The 23,266-nt window shown below is 43.7% G+C and overlaps 3 protein-coding genes across 3 annotated transcripts; 1 reads left to right on the forward strand and 2 right to left on the reverse strand.

Moving 5' to 3' along the window:
• The first annotated feature begins 4,293 nt into the window (after positions 1–4,293).
• On the forward strand, positions 4,294–9,442 carry slc35g2a (solute carrier family 35 member G2a). The gene is made up of 2 exons (XM_072365344.1): positions 4,294–4,603; positions 7,634–9,442. The coding sequence occupies exon 2, from the start codon at positions 7,661–7,663 to the stop codon at positions 9,011–9,013; it is 1,353 nt and encodes a 450-aa protein (XP_072221445.1). The 5' UTR covers positions 4,294–4,603; positions 7,634–7,660; the 3' UTR covers positions 9,014–9,442.
• A 1,729-nt stretch (positions 9,443–11,171) lies between these two features.
• Positions 11,172–13,288, reverse strand: LOC140270343 (pentraxin-related protein PTX3-like). Its single transcript, XM_072365479.1, has 2 exons — positions 13,048–13,288; positions 11,172–11,817 (listed from the first exon to the last, which is right to left on the reverse strand). Exons 1-2 carry the CDS (start codon positions 13,232–13,234, stop codon positions 11,213–11,215), a joined length of 792 nt encoding a protein of 263 aa, XP_072221580.1. The 5' UTR covers positions 13,235–13,288; the 3' UTR covers positions 11,172–11,212.
• A 4,603-nt stretch (positions 13,289–17,891) lies between these two features.
• On the reverse strand, positions 17,892–22,970 carry LOC140270138 (endophilin-B1-like). The gene is made up of 10 exons (XM_072365235.1): positions 22,423–22,970; positions 22,166–22,307; positions 21,157–21,285; positions 20,861–20,994; positions 20,634–20,726; positions 20,425–20,508; positions 20,325–20,348; positions 20,100–20,189; positions 19,785–19,885; positions 17,892–19,544 (listed from the first exon to the last, which is right to left on the reverse strand). Exons 1-10 carry the CDS (start codon positions 22,477–22,479, stop codon positions 18,926–18,928), a joined length of 1,473 nt encoding a protein of 490 aa, XP_072221336.1. The 5' UTR covers positions 22,480–22,970; the 3' UTR covers positions 17,892–18,925.
• Positions 22,971–23,266: the final 296 nt, after the last annotated feature.

Genomic DNA, 23,266 nt, shown 5'->3' on the forward strand with positions numbered 1-23,266 from the left:
TCATCGATGTGTGTTTTTGATTTTTTTCTACATATACAATACCGCGTCCCCTCAGTTTAGAATCTCTGGGCTAAATTGCCTAAATTGACTCTCAACACTCATATAGCAGAAATGAAGTCATCGGTGAAAAAGTTACTTGAGTAAAATGCATTAAAAATGTATTCATCAAACCCCTGAGAAATATCTCATCTTGTCGTCTGAGCTGTCTCACAAGCGAGGATTAAAGCAAACCCCAAGCCTAAAAACATTAGATACAACCTTGAATGACATACTGTCGGCCTATTTATCCTCTTCCTTTGTATGTGCGTGAGTCTGCACAAGCATTTTTTAACAAAGTCAGGCATAAGGCGACTGTCTGTGCAGGGTGTTACATATTATAGCAGCTGGCTTTCTCTGGTTCTCCAAGCTTTTCTATTCTTCCTCTTGGTCCAGATCTCTGTCTCATCCTTCAGTCCTGCTCTGCAGACACTTGCCCTGGGGTAATCCTTTTCAAAGCTACTCTGTATTTAATCCCCTGACAGTGTTTCACCGAGAGTTAACACCTTACTTTTTAGGTGTGTGGTGCAGTCTCTGGTTCCTTTTGCCCTAATTTTTTGAGTTTTGACGAGAAACTGTGGCGTGAGTAAACGCTTTAAAATGCTCCTGTGAGGATGCACATGCACAACGCTATCAATCACAGCATTTGTCACAACCTAAAAACTTTTCCAGGGGCTGTATCCATGGAAACAGAAGCTGTGTTGTGCGGCATCAATTGAGAAAACTCTTTTTCGCAATGAAGGTAGGAGGTCGTCACTCGGTTAGTCAGTTATGGAGACAAACACCTCAGTCTGTGGGGAAACTCAGGGCCAGGAGAGCCTAAAGGGCTGTGATGATGATTGTTGCATTAAACTTGTGTTTAGACTGAAACACACTCATTGGAGTTATGCAATAAAGGTCTTTCATCTCTGAGGCTGCTGACTAAAAACAAGCTTGACAGAGTGTGGTTGCTCCATGCCTGTACGCCTGTCCTATTTTTGATTTCCTCTGACCTTGCTGGCAGCATTCCATTCCTGAGGCTGTTCTTTTGAGCCTGCTTCCTCTCTGACACCCCTTTCCCCCCCACATGCATCTCTCGCCTCCCCTCCTCCTCTTTTCCTCCCCACCCCCCTCCTTTCTGCAGCTGTGGTGATGCAAAATATATGAGGCTATGTTAGCTGGAGAAAAAAAAAAACAACCATTACAGTCCATGATAAACTCACTTGTGAACCAGGCAGTCATCATTCATCACCTCCCTCACTGGAACACACACACACAGATGACAATGGACACAGCTGAGGTTTTCTACTGTAGTTTGTCTCCATCTTAATCACAGCAGGTGTATGTTTTCTACTGTTTCTCATTTCTTTGTGGGCTTGCTAATTTCTCTTCTTTCTGCTGGTAATGTATGTGTCCTGCCTGTCTGCCACCGCAGCTGACTTATTTCTGCTCTCATCGGCTGCTGCCGTAATGACAGGAGGCGCTCAGACATCCAAGGAACCTGGCTCTGAATAATGATGCATAAGCATAAACAGCCAACACCCAAAGTAGACCCACAATCCATTTTGATGGGAGGGCTATTGATTAATGTTGAATTCCGTCTGTGCATTTTAAGTAGATTTCACCAAACTGTACGTTCAGTTTTTACACATTGTCACATGTCTTTTACACACAAAGACACACAGCATCCCACATGTGCTAATGTGTGTCCATGTGTGTGAGAGCATACATAAGACACATGAAAACAGCACATGTGTGTTTACAAAGGGATAAAAATACAGATGAGGATGAGGCAGCTGCCAATGTAAAAGCAGGGTTTCGTGCAGTTAGAGTCAAGTTTCGCCTCGCAGTTGCAGCATCTTCACCTCACTCCATAAATAATTTCTTCTTGACCAAAGATGGAGCAAGAGAGGCAGACAGCACAGAAGCTGGTTCAGTCTTGAATGTATCCAAATCCTCTCTGCCTCCCCCAAACCCCCCCACCCCCCACCACCACCTATTCCCTGCTGCCAGCTCATCTTCACTTTGCCCTGCATTTTCTCATCACAGCCAGTCTCTAACTCCCCTTTGGTGCTCACGCCTTTCAGTGATGAACCTGTTCCCCAAACCTGCAGAGCAGTCGATGGGATTTAAACAGTGCCCCATTTAGCTGGGTCCGATGTACTCTTGTCTGCGGTAACCATGGAAACACAAGATATTTCTCCTCAGAGAATAAGCCTAAACTGGATGTATAGGTGAGAAGCAAGGGGAAGGAAAGAAGAAAGAAACAAAGACAAAACAGTACACATGGAAATTAACTTTAATATGACATCCATTTCTTCATGCTGAACTAATTTTAACAGGCAATTTGGGCTGCATTACCCGCTGTAAACACTCCCTGATTGTACCGAATGAATATACAGCTCAAATTGAGATTCTGTCACTCCTAATTTCCTCAGAGCTATCCATGATTTTCAGGTGAAACAGAACACTTTATCTCACTTTCTGCTGCTGAATGAGTTCAGGTTAACAACCACACTACTCCTGTATGGCATGGCAGTAGAATGTGAACTGAGGACAATCTCACAACTATGGTGCACATTATTTCAAAACTCACAAATGTTCCTTTAAATAGGTAGGTATCGTCACAAAATAAAGAACTATGATGTGATATTTAACCGGCAAGGAATTACTGAGGAGAAGCAAAACATGTAGCACAGATACCAGTTACCTTTAATCCATAAAAATTAGCTGACATGTTGTCCATATTATGTCTCTAATCCAAATATGTGGGGAGATGTTTTTTTCCTCTAATCATAGACTCATGGGTACTTGCTGGATTTGATTGGGATATCGACCGTTGCGCAGCTCAGAGAGTCCCAGTGGAGGAGTGAGTCTCCGTAGCTGACAGCTGGAGGCATCTTATGAAACAGCACCAGGATCAGACCTGACAACAGTTAACCCCGCCACATTTGTCAAAGGTAAACACAGCTCAACGTGGTCAAAGGCAGCAAAACGTCAACACAATTACAGTCAGCAGGCAGGTGAGGTGGTGCTTTGTTTGCGAGGAAAAGTGAGGAGGAAACAGACTCTTCTGAGGTCACCAGAATCTTCCTTTTTTTAAATTAAATTTCTTCTTACAGATTTCATCATAACAGAATCACCACTATTGAGTTTAGATTGCTCGTTAAAACTATCATGACAAGAAAGAAAAATCCACATAGTAAAGATACAGCTAATGTAAAGGTGTTCGACAACACAAGAAATGTGTGGACAGACATTCATCTTCATATCAAAAAGTATCAAAAATCTAATTAGGAGAATTCAAATAATTTGATGTAAAAGTGCCAAAAAAAGTCTAATTGATATTTATGGTGCATGATATTAAAGGATTCTGATAGTCTGGAGGATCTTTGTGAAAGGGTTAAAAAAATGTTACATGGTCATGATACTGACAGCAACCTGATAGCAAATGCATACGATTCTGTTGTGGAAATCACAGCGAGGGCTCAGGAACACTTCTGAAAACCAGTGTCACTTAACACCATTCAGCATGTCCAGTCATGTCATCACTGGATCCACAAATGCAGATTAAAACTTGAACATGGAAAAAAATAAAACAAGATTCAGAAATTCTGACACATATCTACCCATGCTCACTGATGATGGTTTTGGTTGAAGTGGACCATTGTCCTGTGGTCTGATGGATCAAAGTTCAAACTTCCTTTGAGTTTGTTATTAGCACACAGCTCTTCAAGCATCTGAGGGGTGCATAAATGCACATGGCATGTAACTTTCATATCTGTGTATGTGAGTTTTCTTCTGCCATCGAGAAGACATAATTTCCAGGGAAGGCCTTGCTTATTTACCATATGTCCAAAAAAGAAAGACTACAAAAGAAATGATCCAAATAGTTGAAAATCTGAAATCCTTGGCTTTTCTATCATTCTCTTTTCTCTGACTCAACAATAGGTGGGAGCCATTTCCTGGTGAGTGCCATCTGAGAGGATCTGAAATGAAGCTGACATCAGAGGAAGGCTGACTGAGTGGTGATCCAGCTGCCTGTTTCCACTGTTATTTGGGAGTTAAAATAGAACAGTGGAACAGTCTCTTGCTGTTCAATGACTAAGCTTGCACAAACTTTTGCATATGCAACCATGACTTTTTTTTCCTTGATAAAAATTCATTAACGTGAGGAGAGACCCATTGATTCTCGCGGAGAGTGTCACAGTTAACGCACAGTGGAGGCTACGCATGCTCAGACGCTATGATTAGTCGTCGCCCCCCTCCTCTGTCTCTTTCTCTCCGTCTCTCTCATCAGGATGAGGTGGAGTGTCTGTATCAGTGCTTGGGGAGTGATGGACGCGGGTAGCAGGTCCTCATAAAACACACGCTTACCCCCCTCCAGCAGAGTGAGGTGCGCCGCGGTGCCCTTGAGGACAATCAGCACTGCCGCAAGAGAAAGAGGGAGATAGAGGAGAGAGGAACAAGAAGCAGAGGAACAAATGACCAGGAAGAGGTGATGGGGCGTTGGAGGTGCTCCGTTAATGACTAAGATTGACCGCGAGTGAAGTTGAGCCCGGTGTTCCGCTGGTTTGCGCCTCAGCAGGTGAGTGGTGAGTTGTTTTTTTTTGTCGATGGATGTAAGGTATGACTAACTCACCTGGTGGTACACTGATTACACCACATCATGTGTAGGCTACAGGCAAGAATTTACAATAGGTCACTCGCCATCTAATAGAAGTCTGGGTTCATTGATCAGCTTCCCTGTGCTGATCCGCGAGCGCAGGCAGAGTGAACGGAGGGGGCGGGCGCGCGCTTCTCCCCATTCAGGATTTTGCCATGGGTCGTGCTGTCATTGTACGTTACAACATAATAAGCACACATGTTGTATTGCGCACACAGAACAAAACCTCCCGATGTGCCAGGTGCGGGAATCGAACTGGCGTTCTAGACGCGCTGGTGGCGCAAGAACAGGAATAGCGACATCATCGCATGATGTCCATTAAGCTGAATCTAAATTTAGTGTAAAACTTCTATTTTTCACTGTGGCTGTGTGTATGTAGGTAGGTGTGTGCGTATGAGTGCACCTCAGCCCTCTGGCGTCACAGGGACGCAACACCAAGACACCATAACCTTGAAAATAACATCTCACAGGACTAACGTCAATAATACACTCACACGTCCTCCTCTATTGTGACATAGCCTAAATCACATCCAAACAGCCATAATTAACCTGTCAGAAAACACCCTCCGCCTGTTTAATATTAACAGCAGCACCAGCCACGAATTTACTGACCTATAATAGTCCATATCATATTGCCTGTTAAAGCCATAAGCCTCTAGATAGATAGATAGCCTCTGGATATCTGTCAAATGAGACATACGAGAAGATGCAAATAAACCAGGACAGTGTTTTCTTATGTCATTTTTTTATCCCTCTGATTTTATCAGAGGAGCACATTCTGGAGACCCAAGCTTCTTTTGCTGCTGTTATCACATCATGCAGGTGTGCTGCTGGCTCGTAGCTCACTTGTGTCAGGTGCAAAATGATAAGCTTTTTAGAGTAAAGCAGCAGCGGAAGCAGCAGCATTGCAGAGAAAGGCTGCATCATCCAGCACAGTGAACTGTCTGCGAGGAGAAGATTCAAACAGGAACATTTTGATCTCTGTTGTGTGTGTGTGTGTGTCTTCACAGAGCGAGCAGCTGATCAGCGTTTAAACAATGTTCAGAGTGAAATATTTAATCAGGGCAACCTCTTGCCTTTCGTTTTTTGCTAAAAAAACAATAAATCATTTTGCTGAAACCAAATTCCCTTGTCACCATTTAAGTACAAGCCACAATTAAAATGATTCAGAATTGAGTCGTTGAGAGTTAGCCTACAGTTCCCCCAAAACCACATTTTTAAAAAAATGGCATGAAAACCTATTCTTTTTTGTGTGGACTTGCATTAACCAGAGAGACGAACCTTGCAGCTCAGACACAACAAGCCTTCGAGTTATTCTCAGTGCTGATATGAGGAAATATTCTCCACATTGATGAAACAACACTAAACTACCACCATTTCACTAAGTTGCCCTGCTAATAAAAAGGGCTGCATCACACATGATTGGAGGAACAGGAGCAAGCTGCCAAACCACTCTTTCTGATGTAAAGATGTAAAGAAACCTGTGAAAATTAGAAATAATAGCTATCTGTCAGGTTGTCTTTTTAGGGCTAGTGTGATATGAACAGAGGGCGTACATTTCTCAGCTATAGATGTTCTGCAATTTGGTCTAAACTCAAACTGTATAATGGGATTATGTGCAGGACTGAGCTGAAGAAGCCTTCTATTGATTTATTAATACATTTTTTTCATGCGGTTATATCAACCTACAAATATTCCCATTTGGTTGTTTTATCAACAAGCCACACTGTCATCCATTTGTCTGTCCATCTTATATGCCTGCTTTATCCTGTTACAGTTACACACAGGAGCCTATAATCTTATTATGATATGAAATTAACCTTTGATTTGATCCATGCTGCCTTCCTCTACAGTGTTTTTTCTATATCTTTTAAGAAATGTCATCTGTTCAAGTTGACAAAAAGGAAAAATAGAAAGAAACATCGCTCTTGTCTTGCGATAATCTTTGTCTTGCCATATTTTTCTGTGATGCATGTAAACGGTGCTGAGAGACCACCTTTGTCAACTGGGCTTCTTGAGATGGAGGGAATAGCTTTAGCAAAAAGGAATCAAGTCAAGATACCTACGCTTGTATTGTTCTTTATTCATAAAATACAGTTATAATCCAATTATGGCCATTTTCATTTTCATTATGTAAGGATAATGATTGTATTGTATTGCTTTATGTTTTTGCATGAATAAACATGAAGTCTTAAGAAATATTCATCAATCAGAGACAAACCAGCGGGCCACTGAGTGTTTTACAGCCTCAAATGCAGCAGTGGGGATGTGCCATAAAACATCTGTGAGATCATATTTTTCTGCAGTAGAGTTAGATAGCAGTTTTTATGTCGAGCGTCATCTTCAGAGCGATCAGGAGAAAAGTTAGACAGAGACAGAGATGTTAAAGAGGACTGGATGGAGACTTTAACCAAAATGGAAAAGAAGGTGGATTTGAAGATACATTGAATTTGTACGGCTGGTTTGATGTATATGATGTGAGGAGTCAATGAGGGGTCAATGGCTAGAGGAAAAGATGTTCGAGGGACAAAGGCAGGAGACAAATGAGGAACAAAGTTGTTGCTTATGTAACTGACATTGCCAACAGACACTAATCCGCCTTGGAGGCTGCATTATCTGAGCAGACAGAAAGGCACAATGGGGCACTTTGGTTCCGTATAATTTAACTTATTTGGATTTAACATGTTTAATCAAACGTAACAGAAACAAAACACAATTTCAGTGGCGACTGTTCAGATGTGTAGAGCTTACGTACATTTACTGGCAAACCAGAGAGACACATGGGACCATGTGAGTCACTGCTATTATTATCTTGGATATTAAAGATATATGAGATATCAAGCAATAAGCCAGAGAGAGACGGCATGACGCAGGAAGAGGCGAGAGGATTCACAGTCTTTGTTTCAAATATAAGTTGCGTGTGACGCTAAAAGTCCTCTGTTTCTCTCGCAGGTGAACATCATCTCTGAGATCTTAAAAATGGAATCCACTCACCTCCTGGGTGGCTCTAAGAAGAGGGTCAAGATCCACCCTCACACAGTCACAGCCAAATATGCCACGCACACGCCCTACACCCCCCAACCTGGAGTACACACCCACTTCCCCCAACCTGGAGATGATGGCTATGACGATGCTCCATCTTTTGAGGAGTTTGGATCGTTCCTGGAGGAGACGTCAGACAGCAAACGTCTGACAGAGAGCAGGAGATGGCCAATGACGCTATTTGGCTCCAAAGACAAGGAAACGTCCCATAAACTCCAACCTACTGGAGGAGAGACGAGTGACAGGGGAGCCAAAGCAGCAAAGGGGTCTGGGAAAGGGGTTGGGGATCAGCTGGCCAGTTTTGGTGAAGCGTCTGTGTCTGCATCTCGGCTCACCTGGGTGGGGCTGCTCGGTGCGGCGCTGGCACACGGCTGTTTGATTGTTCTGACCCGCATCGCCTCTGAGCGCTTCAGCCTCGGCCCCCTGTTTCTGCTCTTGGTGCGGTCCATCGTTCAGCTCCTGTCTGTGGCCGTCCCGCTGCACAGAGGGGAGAATCCTTTTGGACCAGAGGGCTATCGACTACGTCTGCTCTGTTACGGCGTCGCCTACTCCCTCTCCCTTTGTTGCGCCTACTCGTCCTTAACCTTTGTCTCCCCTGGAAACGGTACAACTACTTGGCGCCTGGCAACCACAGCCCTGTCAGCAACCCTTGCCTTCCTGCTCCTGGAGGAGAAGTTGGGATTGGTTGATGGGATCACCATATCTGCAGGGCTGTGTGGTTTGGGACTTGTGTTACTTCCCACCGCAGATGAGAGCAACTCAGATTCACCAACTGACCCGGTTGCATTTTGGAAGGGTGCATTTGGATGGTCTCTTTCAGCGCTCGCAGGGCTGTGGATGGCGCTGGCGTTGGTTGGGTATCGCTCACTAAAGGAGAGGGTGGGAGTTGGCACTGCCTTGTTCACAGTGAGCTGGACAGGCTGCTTGCTCGCTCCGGCTTCTCTGGCCCTGCTCCAGGAAGGCTGGTCCTGGCCGATGAGTGCCTCGGCCTGGGGCCTCGTCCTTGGTCTGGTTGCCTGCTCAGTCGCTGCCTTCCTGGGAATGACGCACGCACTCACTCGACTGCACCCAGCTCTGGTCTCTGCCTCTCAGAGCCTGGAGGTACCTGTTGCCCTGCTCCTGCATCTGGCTGTGCTGCCTTTGGTTCCCACGGCTCCTGAGGTTGTGGGGAATGTGATGGTCGTGCTGAGTGTCGGTTGGCTGGTGGCGATGAAGCTGCTTCCCTCTCGAGGTGGCGGGCGACGCCAGAGGGAGGAGTATGAGGAGATTCTGGACTCACCTATCAAATAGACACCCCCTCTGTTCTTGCCACCTACACTTCCTCCTTCATGTGCTCGGATCCAGTGTACATAAGAGACTGCTGAATGTTTATTGGAGCTTTATCTATTTTGTATTGTCGTTCTTGCTTTTGAGAAAGTGCCAATATTGTGTTGTGTCTTACAGTGACTCCGTGATGTGATATTAAATTTTCTCTGATGAACTCATTGCATTTTTGTATCCACTTCTAATCACCTCCCCTCCTTCCAAAACAGAAGAAAAAAATATGTAAGTTGGTGCGTATGTTGGCCACAGTTTTAACAGAGTGGAACATCAGTCACTTTTAGAAGCCAGATGAGGTTCGGCCAGAGATTGATGCCATCTCTTTGGTCTCTTTCTGCAGACGAGAGGGTGAGAAAAACAAAAGCTGGGAGGTGCAAGTGAGGAGCAAGACACACAAAATCAGAGGAAGATAAATGGAGGAAGAGCGAGAGAGGATGATGGGATTGGCATACTGATAAGAATCAGGGGAGGAAGGAGAGTGATGGCAGATGACAAAACTCAGATAAAAAGGATTGGAGAGAGGGAAAGCGAGTAAGGGCAGAAAGTGCGGCTGGCTGGCTGGTTGGTTATTATGCACAGTCTGGCCTGCTGGCTGATTAAAAAACACTGTTGTGTGTGTACGGAACAGTCATTATGTCTTGTAGCTATCCACCAGACACATAAGGCCTGTTTTTCAGGGTCTCTCATTTTCCATTTCCCCCTTCATTAGCCTCCTGCTTTCCTCTCTCTGTCTGTCTCTCTCTGTTAAAACGCAACACACACCAAGGCGTCTGTTCACAAAGTTCTCCCAGTACACTGCACAGATGGAGACTTTTAATGAAAGTCAAGTGCCACCAACTCGAATAGACCAGTGTGTGTTTGCATGGATGCTGGGTACCGTAGTGAAACCAGTGCGGCGTAAAATCTGTTCCTGATAGAACTCCTCCTCGCTCCTCTGCATTTTGTTAGAAGTGACATTTGGGGGAAAAAAGAGGTCAGCAGAAAATATGCTGCTCCCTGCAGTTCTCCACCCAGCTGTAGATTTCTAACGAGTGGGTCATGCAGACATGCATGAACAGAAATGGGCACAAGTGTACATTTTCATCGTGGTTGTAAGCGATTAAATGAGTGAAAAGGTTTCTGTGATGTCAGTCTGCTGGCGTGATTCAACTCTCGTAAGACTGAATTGTCCTTTGCTGCCACATTTTACCCAGTGGGTCATATAACCAAGCAGATAATCTTAAGATGTTTGAATTTAACTTTTATTTTACAAATTATGCTTTGTTAGGATTTTAAATCTCAAAGTATTTGTATTATGTTTTTGTTTTACTATACTTGTATGCATAAAAAATTCCAAATAAGATCCATTGCAAAGACCAACAACTTAAAATGCTGGTTAATGAATCATATTTATTGCTGATTGAGATATTTTTGCAGTGTAAGTATCTTTGCATTTGGTTGATTTAGTCGATAATACCTGTAGTGGAGTCTGTCTTTGACATAGTAGATATACTTACTCCATTTACGCCTTATTTTAGTTTGAATCTTCTTCATCACTATCTCAGTCTTCATCTTTTCTCAAGTTTTACTCCTCAAAACATTGGTATGAAAATGAATTTTGAAGAGGAGGAATTGAGACAAAAGAACCCTCACATAGGCATTGTATACGGACAGTACCGAACACCGCAACACAAGCCAGATTTTGGAGTTTTCAATAACAAGCCTGCATGCATGCATGTGTGTGTGAGTGTGTGTGGCTGGTGGAGGGACGGGCGGCACTGTAATATAATTCTGGCACGGTTTTGCACATCATAAACGGGGCGAGCAAGTCGTGGCCTCTTTGCATTCAGACACTCTTAGAGCAGCTAATGAGTGGGACAGGCCTTTCCAGAATTACACACAAAACCTCCGACACACCTTCTGTGGCGGCTGTGGGTATTAGCAACAGGGAGGAAACATTTCCAACAGGGCGATATGGATGTGTAATAGATTTATTTTTATTCATTGCAGCAAACCCACAATTTTTATGATACATTGAAGTAAAATTTCACTAGAAAAAAAAACAAAAACAAAACAAAGACAATGTAAGCTCATTTAAAAAAAAGAAAAATATCTTTAAAAAGAAACAACATTAAAAATAGTAGTGCAAAATTCCTGCCAACTTTTATTTAACTTTTTCTTCTGGGCAGTTTATGTGTCTCCTCTGACTTTCCTCAGTATCCCTGTCTGCTCTATCACTGTGTTTAACTGTAGCTGAACCCTCTGCAGCTCTGTTGATATAGCAATCAGAGCCCTTTCCATTGTGGCCATATCCAGTGGGGACGCCCCTTCCTGCGTCCTCCAGGCAGATGTGAACCACTTTATCCATGCTGTCCCCAAGCCTCCAGGTCTCGGTGTTGGATGGCTTCCACTCCTTCTGCCTGCTGATGCTGATGGCGCTGCTTCCTCAAGGTGCTTCAGTTGGGCATTTTCCTCATGGCTGCTGTGCAGGATCATTTGTAAGGTGGTGTTTATTCTCCTCTCCCTCTCTGCTTCCTCCTCCCGGAGCTCCGCCAAGCTGTGATGCAGCCTGAGACTTGCCTGCTCTGTTTGTGCCATGCACGCTGACACCTGGCACTGCTGGCATGTCCCTTTGGCCAGCTTGTCCACCTGGGTCCTCAGAGATTGCATTCCCCCACAGCACTGCTCCAAAGATTCCAGCAGCATGTTCTGCCTCATGTGTGAGTCCTCCAGAGCGATGAAAAGCTTGTCCCAGCGGGAGAAGTCTGCATGGCATGGGGTGGTTGGAGACTCCCCTGCAGATTACAACCACAGGGGTGCATTAATTTTACAGTCCTATAGGCGCTGAAAGGTTATATGATATTACCATAGGCCACAAATAACATATTTCCTCAACTGAATGTGGAAACATTTCAGGTCACAGCCACGATTTAGATGTAGGTACAGCAGAGGAAGATAAGTCTCGCCCGAGTATGCCACCTCCCGTGATCAGCTATGATTCCCCTGATTCCACAATCAATCTAACAGCATCCACTGGCCTTGATACCACAGCAGTATGAAGACCTCCTGTTTTCCATTACTCTTTACTACACCAACCAGCCACAACACTAAAACTACAGACAGATTAGATAAGTAACACTACTCATCTGGTTAAAAAACAATTATCTGCCCGGAAACCCTTCATCCTCACCTTCCCATTGATGTTGCTTTGACACTTGCCACCTATATAAATATACCTGCATGTCATTTAAACCCCACCATACAGATGGTAAGGGCTCACCCCTACAGTGGCAGCAGGATGGCAGTGGTTCTATGAAAAGTGCTTAGGAAGGGCTCAAAGAATACGACAAAGAGTAAGAGGCGTTCACACAGCCTTCAAACTACCCAGATATTATTCTGATGGCATCTGTGAGAAACATCCCCACTTAGCAAAGATTCTACCCCACAATCTATTGGGTCCAAAGGATCTTTTGCGAAAGTCCCAGTAGCAGACACTCAGATGGTGTTTGTCTGCGCTCTGACCAGTCATAGCACTTCACAGTGTTACTTCACTTGCTGTTGTTTAGTTTTTGCATAAGAATGGCCTTTGCCAAAGTTGCCAGATAGTTTTTGTTTTCTGTCATACTAAGTAACTGAAGTCAGGATTTCTTTCTTTTTTCTTTTTCACACCCTGGAAAAACCTTTTTCCACAGAATAGTTTGTACACGTAACAACAAAAGCTCAAACGTCTTGAGACTGTCAGAATTTCATGTAATCAGATAGCAGCGACGGGATGATCAAAGACGTCATACTCAGCATAAAAATGTAAAATGTGGACTGAAGAGGACCGAGGCTCAACTCATGGAGCAACATTTTGGAACACACACCCGCAGAAATCAAACAATTCTTCTTTTTTTAATGATCAAAACTCATAAGAAAACATTTAATTGTTGTCATGGAAACTGAGGACACTTTCTTCACACCCATCCATCTGTTCAAACAAGCAGGGAACAGAAGAGATAAAGGGACAAATAAACAAAACTCACCCTCCTGCTGGTCCTGAGAAATCTCATTGTCATAGCTGTCTGCGTAGTTTCCTTCATACTGAACCTCATTCGCACACAAAGCTGAACCCACGGTGCCAAGCACACATAGCACACGCCAGATCCTAAACGCATGCATGATGGAGCTCGGATGACTGTTGTTCTCTGGATAAGTTGGGTTTAAGTGCATGTGTCAGTGTCCCAGTTGCTTCACCCTCCAGCTGATCTCTTTTCCTATTCCCCCCTTCACTTTATGTAAAGTTTCTCTCACTAAGCCAACTGTTGCGGGTGCTGACTTATAAACCCAGCAAGAGGGAAGGAGGGAGGATGCTGAGGAGGGTGGGGGGTGATATGGAGACTGGGTGAGTAATAGTACTGCGGAGGTAATGTCAGAAGTTGAACAAGGAAATGTGGGTGTCAGGGGGGCTACAGAAGAATGGGAATAAAAAAATGTTCAACTGCTTTGCAAAGCCAAAATGTGTATTTCCGTTTGTTGAAGTAATTTTCATTCAAAAGTGGCTGCGATGTGATGGAGAAGCAACAACTACAACTGTGTAGCTTTCGACACTCATCTGTAACATCCCTGAGTCTAATTGTTGACCTAAAGACTCATAAGTAAATGTACAACTGTAATAGCAGCTTTCAGCTTAATTAAATGATCATTTCTGTTGGCCATTCAGCAGAAGATTTTTTTGTGGAGATTTTCATTTAGATAATGCCACTTCTTAGATAAGGTTTCAGAAAGCTTTTGGTACAAGAACAAAGCACACATTTAAACTGTTTTTTGTGAAACGTCATCTATGCCACACATAATAAAATCAAATTAGAACAATTGCAGAATCAATCTATGTTCAGAAAAGCAATAGTATAACTGAAAAACTACATTATACTTAGAAAAATATAGTTTTATACTGTATAAAGTGGAAAAACAAAAATCATAAACAAATGGTCTCTCCTTTGATATTGAGCTTTTTTTTTTTTTAGTTTCCAGTAACCATCATTTATCGTTTTTTCCTTTGTGCAAGAAACAAAAAATAGTTCTGATTATTTATGTCGGCTGTTTCAATGACCCATCTGAATCCACACCTCACTGATGAGTCAGAGTCACTCCCTGTGCTGTGCATCAGCTCAAGGCTCTAAACCTAGAAAACTGCAACACTGCGGAATTATTTGTCAAGCCTGCTATGACTACTTTCACCACTTTGGATAAATCTTTCTTTTCTCTTTGCTAAGCAACAATTAAATTCTCTCTTGGGCAATGAAGTATTTAGTTGCTTCATGAGGATGCTGATTGACTATGATGAAGCATTTGTGTTGTTTGCGAGGTCCGCTAACCTTGTTCATACAGACGGAGTGTTCTGGTCAACAGGTGCAGGTGTTCAGCGGCAGAAGTAGAACATGTGAGGGTCATAGGAAAAGCCCCGACCTTTCTCCCCACAGACCTCCAGACGGTTCTTTATACTGCACATGTAAGCAAGTATGTCTAATTGTCTCTGTCTGGCGGGCTATAATTGCAGCAGTGGGAGTAACCTGACGGAGGCTGGCAGATTTATCTCAGGAAAAGAGAAAACCTGCAGGAAAAGGTGGATAGAACAGGCTGTGTCCGGAACAAGAGGTAGATTTTTGGGGAGGAAAGTACAGCAGGTCAGGGCAAATGGGTAGAAAATAGCTTTTCCTTGCTTCAGCAAAGAGTTTGAGGAAGAATGTGCATTTCCTGGCCCATTTCCATAGCAACAACTAAATATGATTATGACAATAAATCAATGTGTTGGAACTTGAAGGTGCTGTAAGTTTTATACCAGTCGCTGTTCTTATTTTGTTCTTTATGGTGTCCATCTGAGATATGTTCACTTATCTTTTCCCATATATAGGTCAACGTTCTTTTGGGCCCTCACATAACTGTGTTTCAGAGGATCCACCTGTATTAGCAGCCACCAGATGCTGTTTACCACCCCCACCTGCTCACCACCATCACAGTGTAGCTGTCAAGCAAAAGACTCCCAGCTGGAGAAGGAAAAAGATTGAGCATAGAGAAAGCGTGACTGAAGATGAAGAGGACAGGCAACGAGAGATGCCAACGAGAGTGACAGCTGGATTTTAAGGTGAGTATATGTCGCTCGAGTTTGATTCAGACCAGAGAGAGCCAGAAGAAAACAGATGCTGTCATCTGGCCTGTCCTGACAAAACCTGGGATGCAAAGGACAATGGGTGTTGTCAGCAGAACTCATTAGCTGAAAGCAGCAGACATAAAACAGCAACAGGACCTCACTGATTTACAGGCCGCATACTAACTCTACAAAGCAGACGCAGGCCGGTTTATGGGAACTGTGTGGCATTTTTTGGGTGTATCCCTGTTTGTCCCCAATGTGTAGGACAGGGAGGGGAGGAAACAGTGGAGATACTGTTAAAACACAGCATTCTATCAAACAGTGGACTTTAAATAATGTCTAATCATATTGAAACGATCGCACAAGTTGATGACAAAGGTTTAACTTTTCAAGCTAACCCGCCATTGCAGAGGCTGGTAAGGTTTAACAGGAGTCACAATAAACAGATATTTCAGCCAAGCAAAGTCTTTTTGGCTCTCTTTGGCTGTTAGGAAGATGCTGAAGGTTCTTTTGCACATTTATCTAAAACAGCCACAGGCTGTTTTAATTATTCAGTAATCTCCAAAGTACTGTAAGGTAACCTATGCTTAGACTTGGATATGACTGGTGGAGGCAGCGTTTGAAAGGAAAAAGGAGAAATGAGCTCGATGCGGCATGTGCAGCAGGATGGACGGCACTCACCTACCCTGTGAAAGCCGGTTGCATAGGCTTTGCTGGAAAATCCACCCAGCAGCTACTGAGAACTCCTGGAGTTGATGGGTCAAAACAGAGGAGAGCGATCAGGGAGCTGGCTGAGGAGGCTGAGAAAGCACATTTTTGGCTATGGCTCAGAAGGAGAGACCCCAAGTGAGGAAACCAAGGGTCTTAGGGCTAGCGACATGGAGCAGAGGGAGACATTACCCAGAAATGTTCTGGGATCAAAGAGGTGAAACATCTGACTGTGGCCCCCTGGCAGATGACCGTGTGGCTGGCCCACTGGCACTGGCTGTGGTGCGACAAGCAGAAATGCCCTGCAGGTCTGAGGAAACTCCCCAGAAAAATGGAGGAGTTGGGGATCGAGCCAGCAAACCTTCTGATTGAAGGACGCCCTGATACACACAGCTTTTAACATTTTCATCTGTCAGAAACGACAAACACAAATAAAATCAAACTGCTTTTGAAATCTGATACTGGTAGGAATCCTTTAAACACTGGAGACACACACAGAGCTCAGAGAAAGACTGAAGTGGCTTCTTTTCATCAAGTTTAATATGAAATGACTGGAATCCATTTAATCGATGATGCATCTTTTTTCACGAGCCTGAATTATAGAAAAATCAATCTATCATCACATCCTTAATCAGTAGAGACTGTATCCCAAAATATCTGCAAATTGGTGCTGGCCACAGAAATATTCAAGATATATTAACAGCTGGGCTCAGCAATTTAATTTTTACAGTCCACAAAGATTACTTCGGGTACTGAAAACCTTATTCTTGTGTATTGGGTTTTTGGTTTCTGTCAAAATTTTGGCTCTGTTTTTAGAGCTAAAATTCTTGGATATCTACAATAGAAATCTTATGATGAAGTACTCCTATTATTAACATTTCATGGCTAGGAACAGCATTTGATAGAAACATTCACAGTTCTCCAGATTATGAATCTTAGTGACGTTGGTTACCCCCTGATTTCTCCTTTTGGGCCTCTTTTGAGAGGTTCTGAGTGAACCCCTCTAAGAACAGCTGGGCAGGTTGCAAAACATCGTCCTCCTCCAGATATTATGCAGCAGCTTGTTTTGGGGGTCTTTTGTCCTGCTGTAATGACTGAACACCTCAAATCTAATAAAATCCCCATCATTTTGACATTTGTGTATGTCAACCTTGTTTTCAACCTTAAAAGACTCTCCTGGCAAAATATAGATAGATGGCAAATAATCTAAACCCTTTTTATTGTACTTACCTATTACTTGTGTACGGCCCTCTAGTAGAAAATGACTAAGCCTTATATAATTCAAACCATTTCCATGATCTGCTCTCATAACTTACTCATCCACCAGACGAGCATTTCAGTTTCCTCTTCCTTCCTGTATGATGCTGCTGGAGACAACTGTCTGGAAACGTAAAAAAAAGAAAAAAAGAAGTTGGAAATATGACAGGGACTTGTTTTCAGTGTCGCTGAGGAAAACTCACGAGCAGGTGGGGAGAAACTGATGAAAATCTGTTCCTTTACTGAGTCACGAGAGAAAAAGTAGCAGTGTTTAATCCATCGCTAAGTGGTGGCTGCACATCCGCCCCTTTAAAAATATAACACTTATCTACTGGCGAGATATAGGCATTGATGATGTTATTGAGTCAAAGGCCTCCTGGCTGCTCTCAGATCAATAAAACACAAATTGCACCTAATCAATGTAATCTGGACAGCGGCAGACGATGGGGGTGGAGATAAAAATGGAAACACACACCTTAGTCAGTGTTTTTGAGGTAGCATTTAAGTGTTTGTGCTCATTGCAGTTGCATGTCCTACACACCCTGGCCTCATTCTTGTTATGTGGTTATTAAACCTGATAAGAGCAAAGCCATTCAAGGTTAACCACAAGCTTTGTCCCAAGGTGTTTTTTTTTCCAGATAAGAAAAATTGCTAGATTTGGCCCGAGATGCTTGATCTTGACCTCAAGCTGCAACTGATTGTGTCTGTAGATCTGGATCAGGAGACTTGGCTGGTATGGGGAAAGATAAACTCCACATTTTGGTTTGGTATGACATCACTGTTTGCATATTTATTTCCACATGTTGACACGAATCGAGTGAAATCTCCATCCTGGCGCCGGCATCAGCTCAACAACATGATACTGAAACACGAGTTTAAAACTCTCAGAAATGAGAATGTGAGGGCAGCAGTGGGGGCTTACATCAGTACATCAGCGAGAGTGTGTGTGTGTCTTTCCATCCAGGGTCCCAAAACTGGACACACATCACAACTGTGAAGGACTCCTTTCAAGAAGAAAATCAACAACATCTGGTCATGGAAACTTCTATCCATTTAAGGGGGTTAAAGGGTAAAAAAAAAAGAAGAAGAAAATATGCGATTTGAGCGTATTTATGAGGAAACACCCTTATAGCGTGTACGAAGAAGCATAAAGATCCAGTTCAGCCTGGTGTGTTGTCACCTCTCGTGCTCCACAATTACAGTAGTGACTGTTTCGCACTGGAAAATGACCTCACCGTGTAGAAAAGTGACTAAAAAAAAAAGGTGGCAGAGTCGCAGACAGACTCCTCTTTTTTTAAAGGTGTCACAACTTTGGCTCACCTATAAACACATCGCAGCTGAAGACACTCCCATATACACTCGTATTCACTTGGCACAGAGCTTAATTAGTCCAGTCACTGAGCAAAATGTAAAAATAAAGACTCGAGTTTCACAGATACCGACTGAAAACAAATTCACACTGCAAATATACAACAGTCTGCCGGCTTTGGCTTCCAGCCTGGAACGGGAAACCTATCCCACAAGTGAAGACTGATACTAAACAATCATTTACACATAACATCAGTAATATGTGAATGTGACCGTAGGCTAATGCTATCCTTGTTTAAAAATGCAGGGACTTTTACAAACACTTCACATTATGGTCCCTATGGGATTAATTACATTGCATTTTCCATAGCTACGTTAGTATACATTGATAGTGTCTGCCTAACAGAATCTGTATATCAGGGTCCAGAATGCCAGAGGACAACATCAGCTTTAAGCCTGATTTAACATCCTCAAATAAACACTTTTTTTTTTTTTTTTTCCTACTGATCTACATGTCCCCTCTCTGGTGAGGACTTCTGGACGTCCTCTCCATTCATCAGAGGCTGCTCGGGAGTTTCACTGGTTGTTTGGGGATCGGCGACTGCCGAATTTGCTGGTTGAGACCGGTTTTGAGTGGAAGCCGGTTGCGAGGGTGGAGATGCTGCCGTTGTCGCTCCGCCTGCTCTGTTGTTGACGGTCTGGGTGGGAGCGGACGCGGGGGCATCCGGAGAGTCAGCTGCCACACGCGTTCTGCCTGCTGTGCCGGGCGACTGCACCTCATCTTGCTGTTCAAATGTGAGGACGGGAGCAAATGCTTGGCTGGGACGTGACTGGCCGTTAACTGCTGATTGGAGCCCGTTGGCCTGGCTGCGAGTGGAGAAGTTGTTGTTGTTGTTGTTGTTGTTGTTGGCACGGTCAGGAGCCAGTTCAGTTTTGGGCAGGGAATTTACAGTCCACGAGTCCTGGTTAAAGTCTGGAAGCTGGTGAATAACTACAGGCATCGGAGTGATCTGATCCAGCCCAAGAGGCTCATTAGCTACATGGCTGCTTGTTGATGGCTGATTAACTGCATTAGAAGCTACAGACTGCCAGTTATTGGAGCAGAAGACAGCCGGAATGCTGCAAGGAGAAACAAAATCATGAATGTGTTTATTCACATTGACAAAAATAATTCCAAAAGCCTTTTTTTTTTTCCTATGTGAGACTAGATGTTTCTCGTATAAATTCATCTTTGTTCAACATTTTACGTTCTATCGTAAAAACATGTTTTTAATTAGATTTGACCCAGTGTCCCAATATGAATACCTAAAGATCACAATAATGTTTTCAGGTAAAAGTTGTGGACGAGGCTATAAAGACCTGGAAATCTGTCTCCCAAGTTCCTGAGCTTGTTGGTTGCACTGAGCGAAATAAGAGGCTTGAGCATCCACAAAGTCAGTGAGGCTCCGCATGTGGTTGATCTGAGGGAAATAAAGAAAAAAAAAACTAAACAAATAAAGCCAAAAAAACACAAATGAAACACGAGACAGATGGAGCGGCTTGACAGCGTTTGGCTCTGAAACAAACACACTGAACATGAGAGAAAATAAAGTCCAAGAATGACGTATTTCCTTCGTTACGGTGTGTGTGTGTGTGTGTGTGTGTGTGTGTGTGTGTGTGTGTGTGTGAACGTACGTGAGTATTGCTGATTCCTTCCACAAGTTGTCGTGTAATTTCAGACTGTCGAGCAAAGAGACTCTGACAGATCCTCAGCTCCATCTCTGCCTACACACACATACACACATCATTAATATTAGTCAATAGCCCTTTTCTTACCAATTCTGAGCACCTAACAAAGCAGTGTGGCAGCACTGCCTGATGTAAAGCACGATTTGCAACCGAAGATTAACATGCAGTTACCTGAGAGATTTCCTGAGCCCATATCTGTTGGGAAGAAATTAAAAACAAATTAAGAGTTGCAAGACCAAACTGCAAATGCATCCGTGTCCACACCACTGACCTTGAGCCATTTAACCCGCAGGAAACTGAACATGTAGGAGACGTGAGACAAGTAGTCGTCCTCCAGCGGATTTGCGTTCAAGTTCTGACAGAGAGACCCGACAGAGGTGGCGGGCGGGGAGGGAAAATACAGCGGGCGGTGTAAGATGGGATATTCTGCGATCATCATCAAAACAAGGCGCTGAAAGGTAAACTATCGCTGTTACTCACTCTGTTCTCTCTGTCGGCCTCGTGGGCTTTCCTCAGCCTGCTCTTAGCTACGTCCAAGTCCAAACGCTTGTTCAGCAGCATCCTGCGCTCATTCTATGAACAAAAAGACTTGTTTACAGCCGCTGGCAGCCCACTGTCAAAAAGACTTTTTTTTTTTTTTTTGCACGACTGAGAGCAGAAAAAAAAGGGAGATGACGGCGTGCAAATGGCGCAGGTGTGCGTCTCACCTGGATGGCCGTGTATTCGCCCTCAGTGAAGCTCCGCAGAGGAGTGAGAAAGTGGATGTTGGTGCTTTGGACAAACTTCCTCTCTGCCTCTCCGAACTGCTTCTGAGCCTCTCCACACTTGATCAGTGCCGTTCCTGAGTGGAAACGAAAAAATAAAAAATAAATGAACAGAAAGAATGAACAGATAGGAAGACGTGACTGTGCTGAGATGCATTCAAATGTTATTGGGAAACTTAGATTTTTTTTCACGCGTTAAGAGCCTACTTTGCAGACCCAACACAAGACCGCACACTCACCGTAGGGAGTGTTAGAGCCAACTTCCAGGCCCGCTTGGGTCATCTGATCTCCCAGTAACTCTTGCGCACGCGGCCGAGGCGGCGCGCTCCACTCCAGATGTTCGTACAGCCGGTCCTCGAGCCGAGCTCCTGTTAATCAAGGGTCACAAATCAGGGCATGTTTCAATAGTTCTGAGAAGACAGAACTAATAGTTAAAGTTTAGAAGGGCCCATTAAGGACACATATACTGCCAAACAGACTGCTCAACCCACTGTCGAAACAACGAAAGATGACATTTCATTTATGACTGTGCAGGCCCTCTGTAGATAGAACAAGACATAATCTAATGTCCTCAGTGCTTCAGCCAGCTGAACGGTCCACTCATTTGATAGATGACAGACTGCAGCCACGCACAACTCCGTCAGCTGACGTAACTGGATTGAAACAAGCCAAAGAATAATAGTTTATATTCATACGAGCGTGCCAATTACAGCCAAAGCAAACAGGCAAGCTCATAGAAGTTTGTATGTACAGGCTGACTGAGCCGAAACAATGGGTCCCAGAGGGAGAGACCCACAGCCCCTCAGGGGGTTTCCATAGATAATAATTGTGCAGAAGCAGGTAACAACCGGGCTTCTTTTTCTTTTAATTTGAAGTTTTATCTATTGTCTTTTTCATATGTCCTATACATGATGGTTTTAAAGAGAAAAGACATGTTGTAAAGCCTCTTCAACGGTAAAATTTGTCATACTGAGCTTTGGAGATATTGGTCCACAGAGCTTTGACCTGCCAAATCAATCAAAGGAAAAAAAGACAGAGAAACAGCCCAAACTTGTCCATAGTGCTTAAAAAACCCTAAAAAAATAAGCTGGGCATTTAAGTGGCACTTAAAGATGTTGGGATGCACAGCAAGTTTCTTTCTACACATCTGAGCCAGTGCAGAGATTTTGTTATAAGAACAGATTCATTCCGATGTGTTCGATCATATTCAGAATGCTGGAGAGATGTAATCAATACATTTAGTGTCACCTGGGCTGGGCTGCAGCAAAACATCCGTTTGGGATATTATCTGGTCCGTCCAAGTCTTGGTGGCGTCTGCCCGGGCCAGGAGCTCCTCCAGCTCTGGGTCCAACTCAGTCCTCTCGGCCTGGCCAAGACTTTCTTCTGTGTACTGGAGAGAAATGTCACAGTGTCATCAGTTTAATTAAACAACATCTTGGAATACATTCGTCCAAGCTGCTTATTGTCTGGCTAACAATACGGCGTGCGTTTTCTTGTCTTATTACCTGAACAGCGCGGTTGATGAACTGGCCAGCATCCACAGCCAAGCGCGTCAGATCCATTGCTGCCTCCTCAAGGTCGCGCGCTCTCTCCGGTGGACACAGCCGAACGTTAACGGTCACGCGGGACTTAACAAACCAAAGCTAAAACGAACGATCTGACCGATAACAACAGCCAACTGACCTCGGCATAGCCCTCCAGTTAGTAACCGTTAAGCCTCGCGTACATGAGGATGGTGCAGTAAGCACCTGCCTGTGGTGCTCATTTAATCATCCTCCGGTCATGATGATTTCTTCACCTGTCTGCCGAAGTTTAACTCTTATTTTCTAGTTCCGTTTCAGTTGGTTTGCTTTGTTGGTTGAATGCGGGTCGGTCAGGGATGATGACCAAGACCACTTGTCGCGTTATCTTGTCGGACTTTTAATCTGCTCTAACGCTTGCCTTACGGTGATGTTAATTTCCAGGTTATTTTGGGGGGTATTACTGCCGAGGGACAACTGGTAAATGCAATAGTAGCATTCGTAAGTTATGAATTATCTAAAATTATCACAATCATGACGATGGCCCTAGAAAATTAATAGAAATACTAAGATTATATTTAACTTCCGGTTCAGAATTTTCAAGATAAAAGCCTCACCTGTACAGTGCTGCACTTCAACACGGTAAATAGCTAAATACAGTTTAACAACCAGTAGTTTGACGGGATGGTTACGATTTCAAAGCTTCAAAAGCAGCACTTTTGTGATATTCCTATCATGGTGAAGAATGTAAAAAAAAAAAAAATAGAAATCACTCATCTGCATAGTCTAAAAAAAATAATAAAATAAATAAATAAGTGAAAAAAGGGGC

Source organism: Leuresthes tenuis, unplaced genomic scaffold (genome assembly GCF_036924035.1).
Source record: "Leuresthes tenuis unplaced genomic scaffold, fLeuTen1.0.hap1 SCAF_15, whole genome shotgun sequence".
NCBI lineage: Eukaryota > Metazoa > Chordata > Actinopteri > Atheriniformes > Atherinopsidae > Leuresthes > Leuresthes tenuis.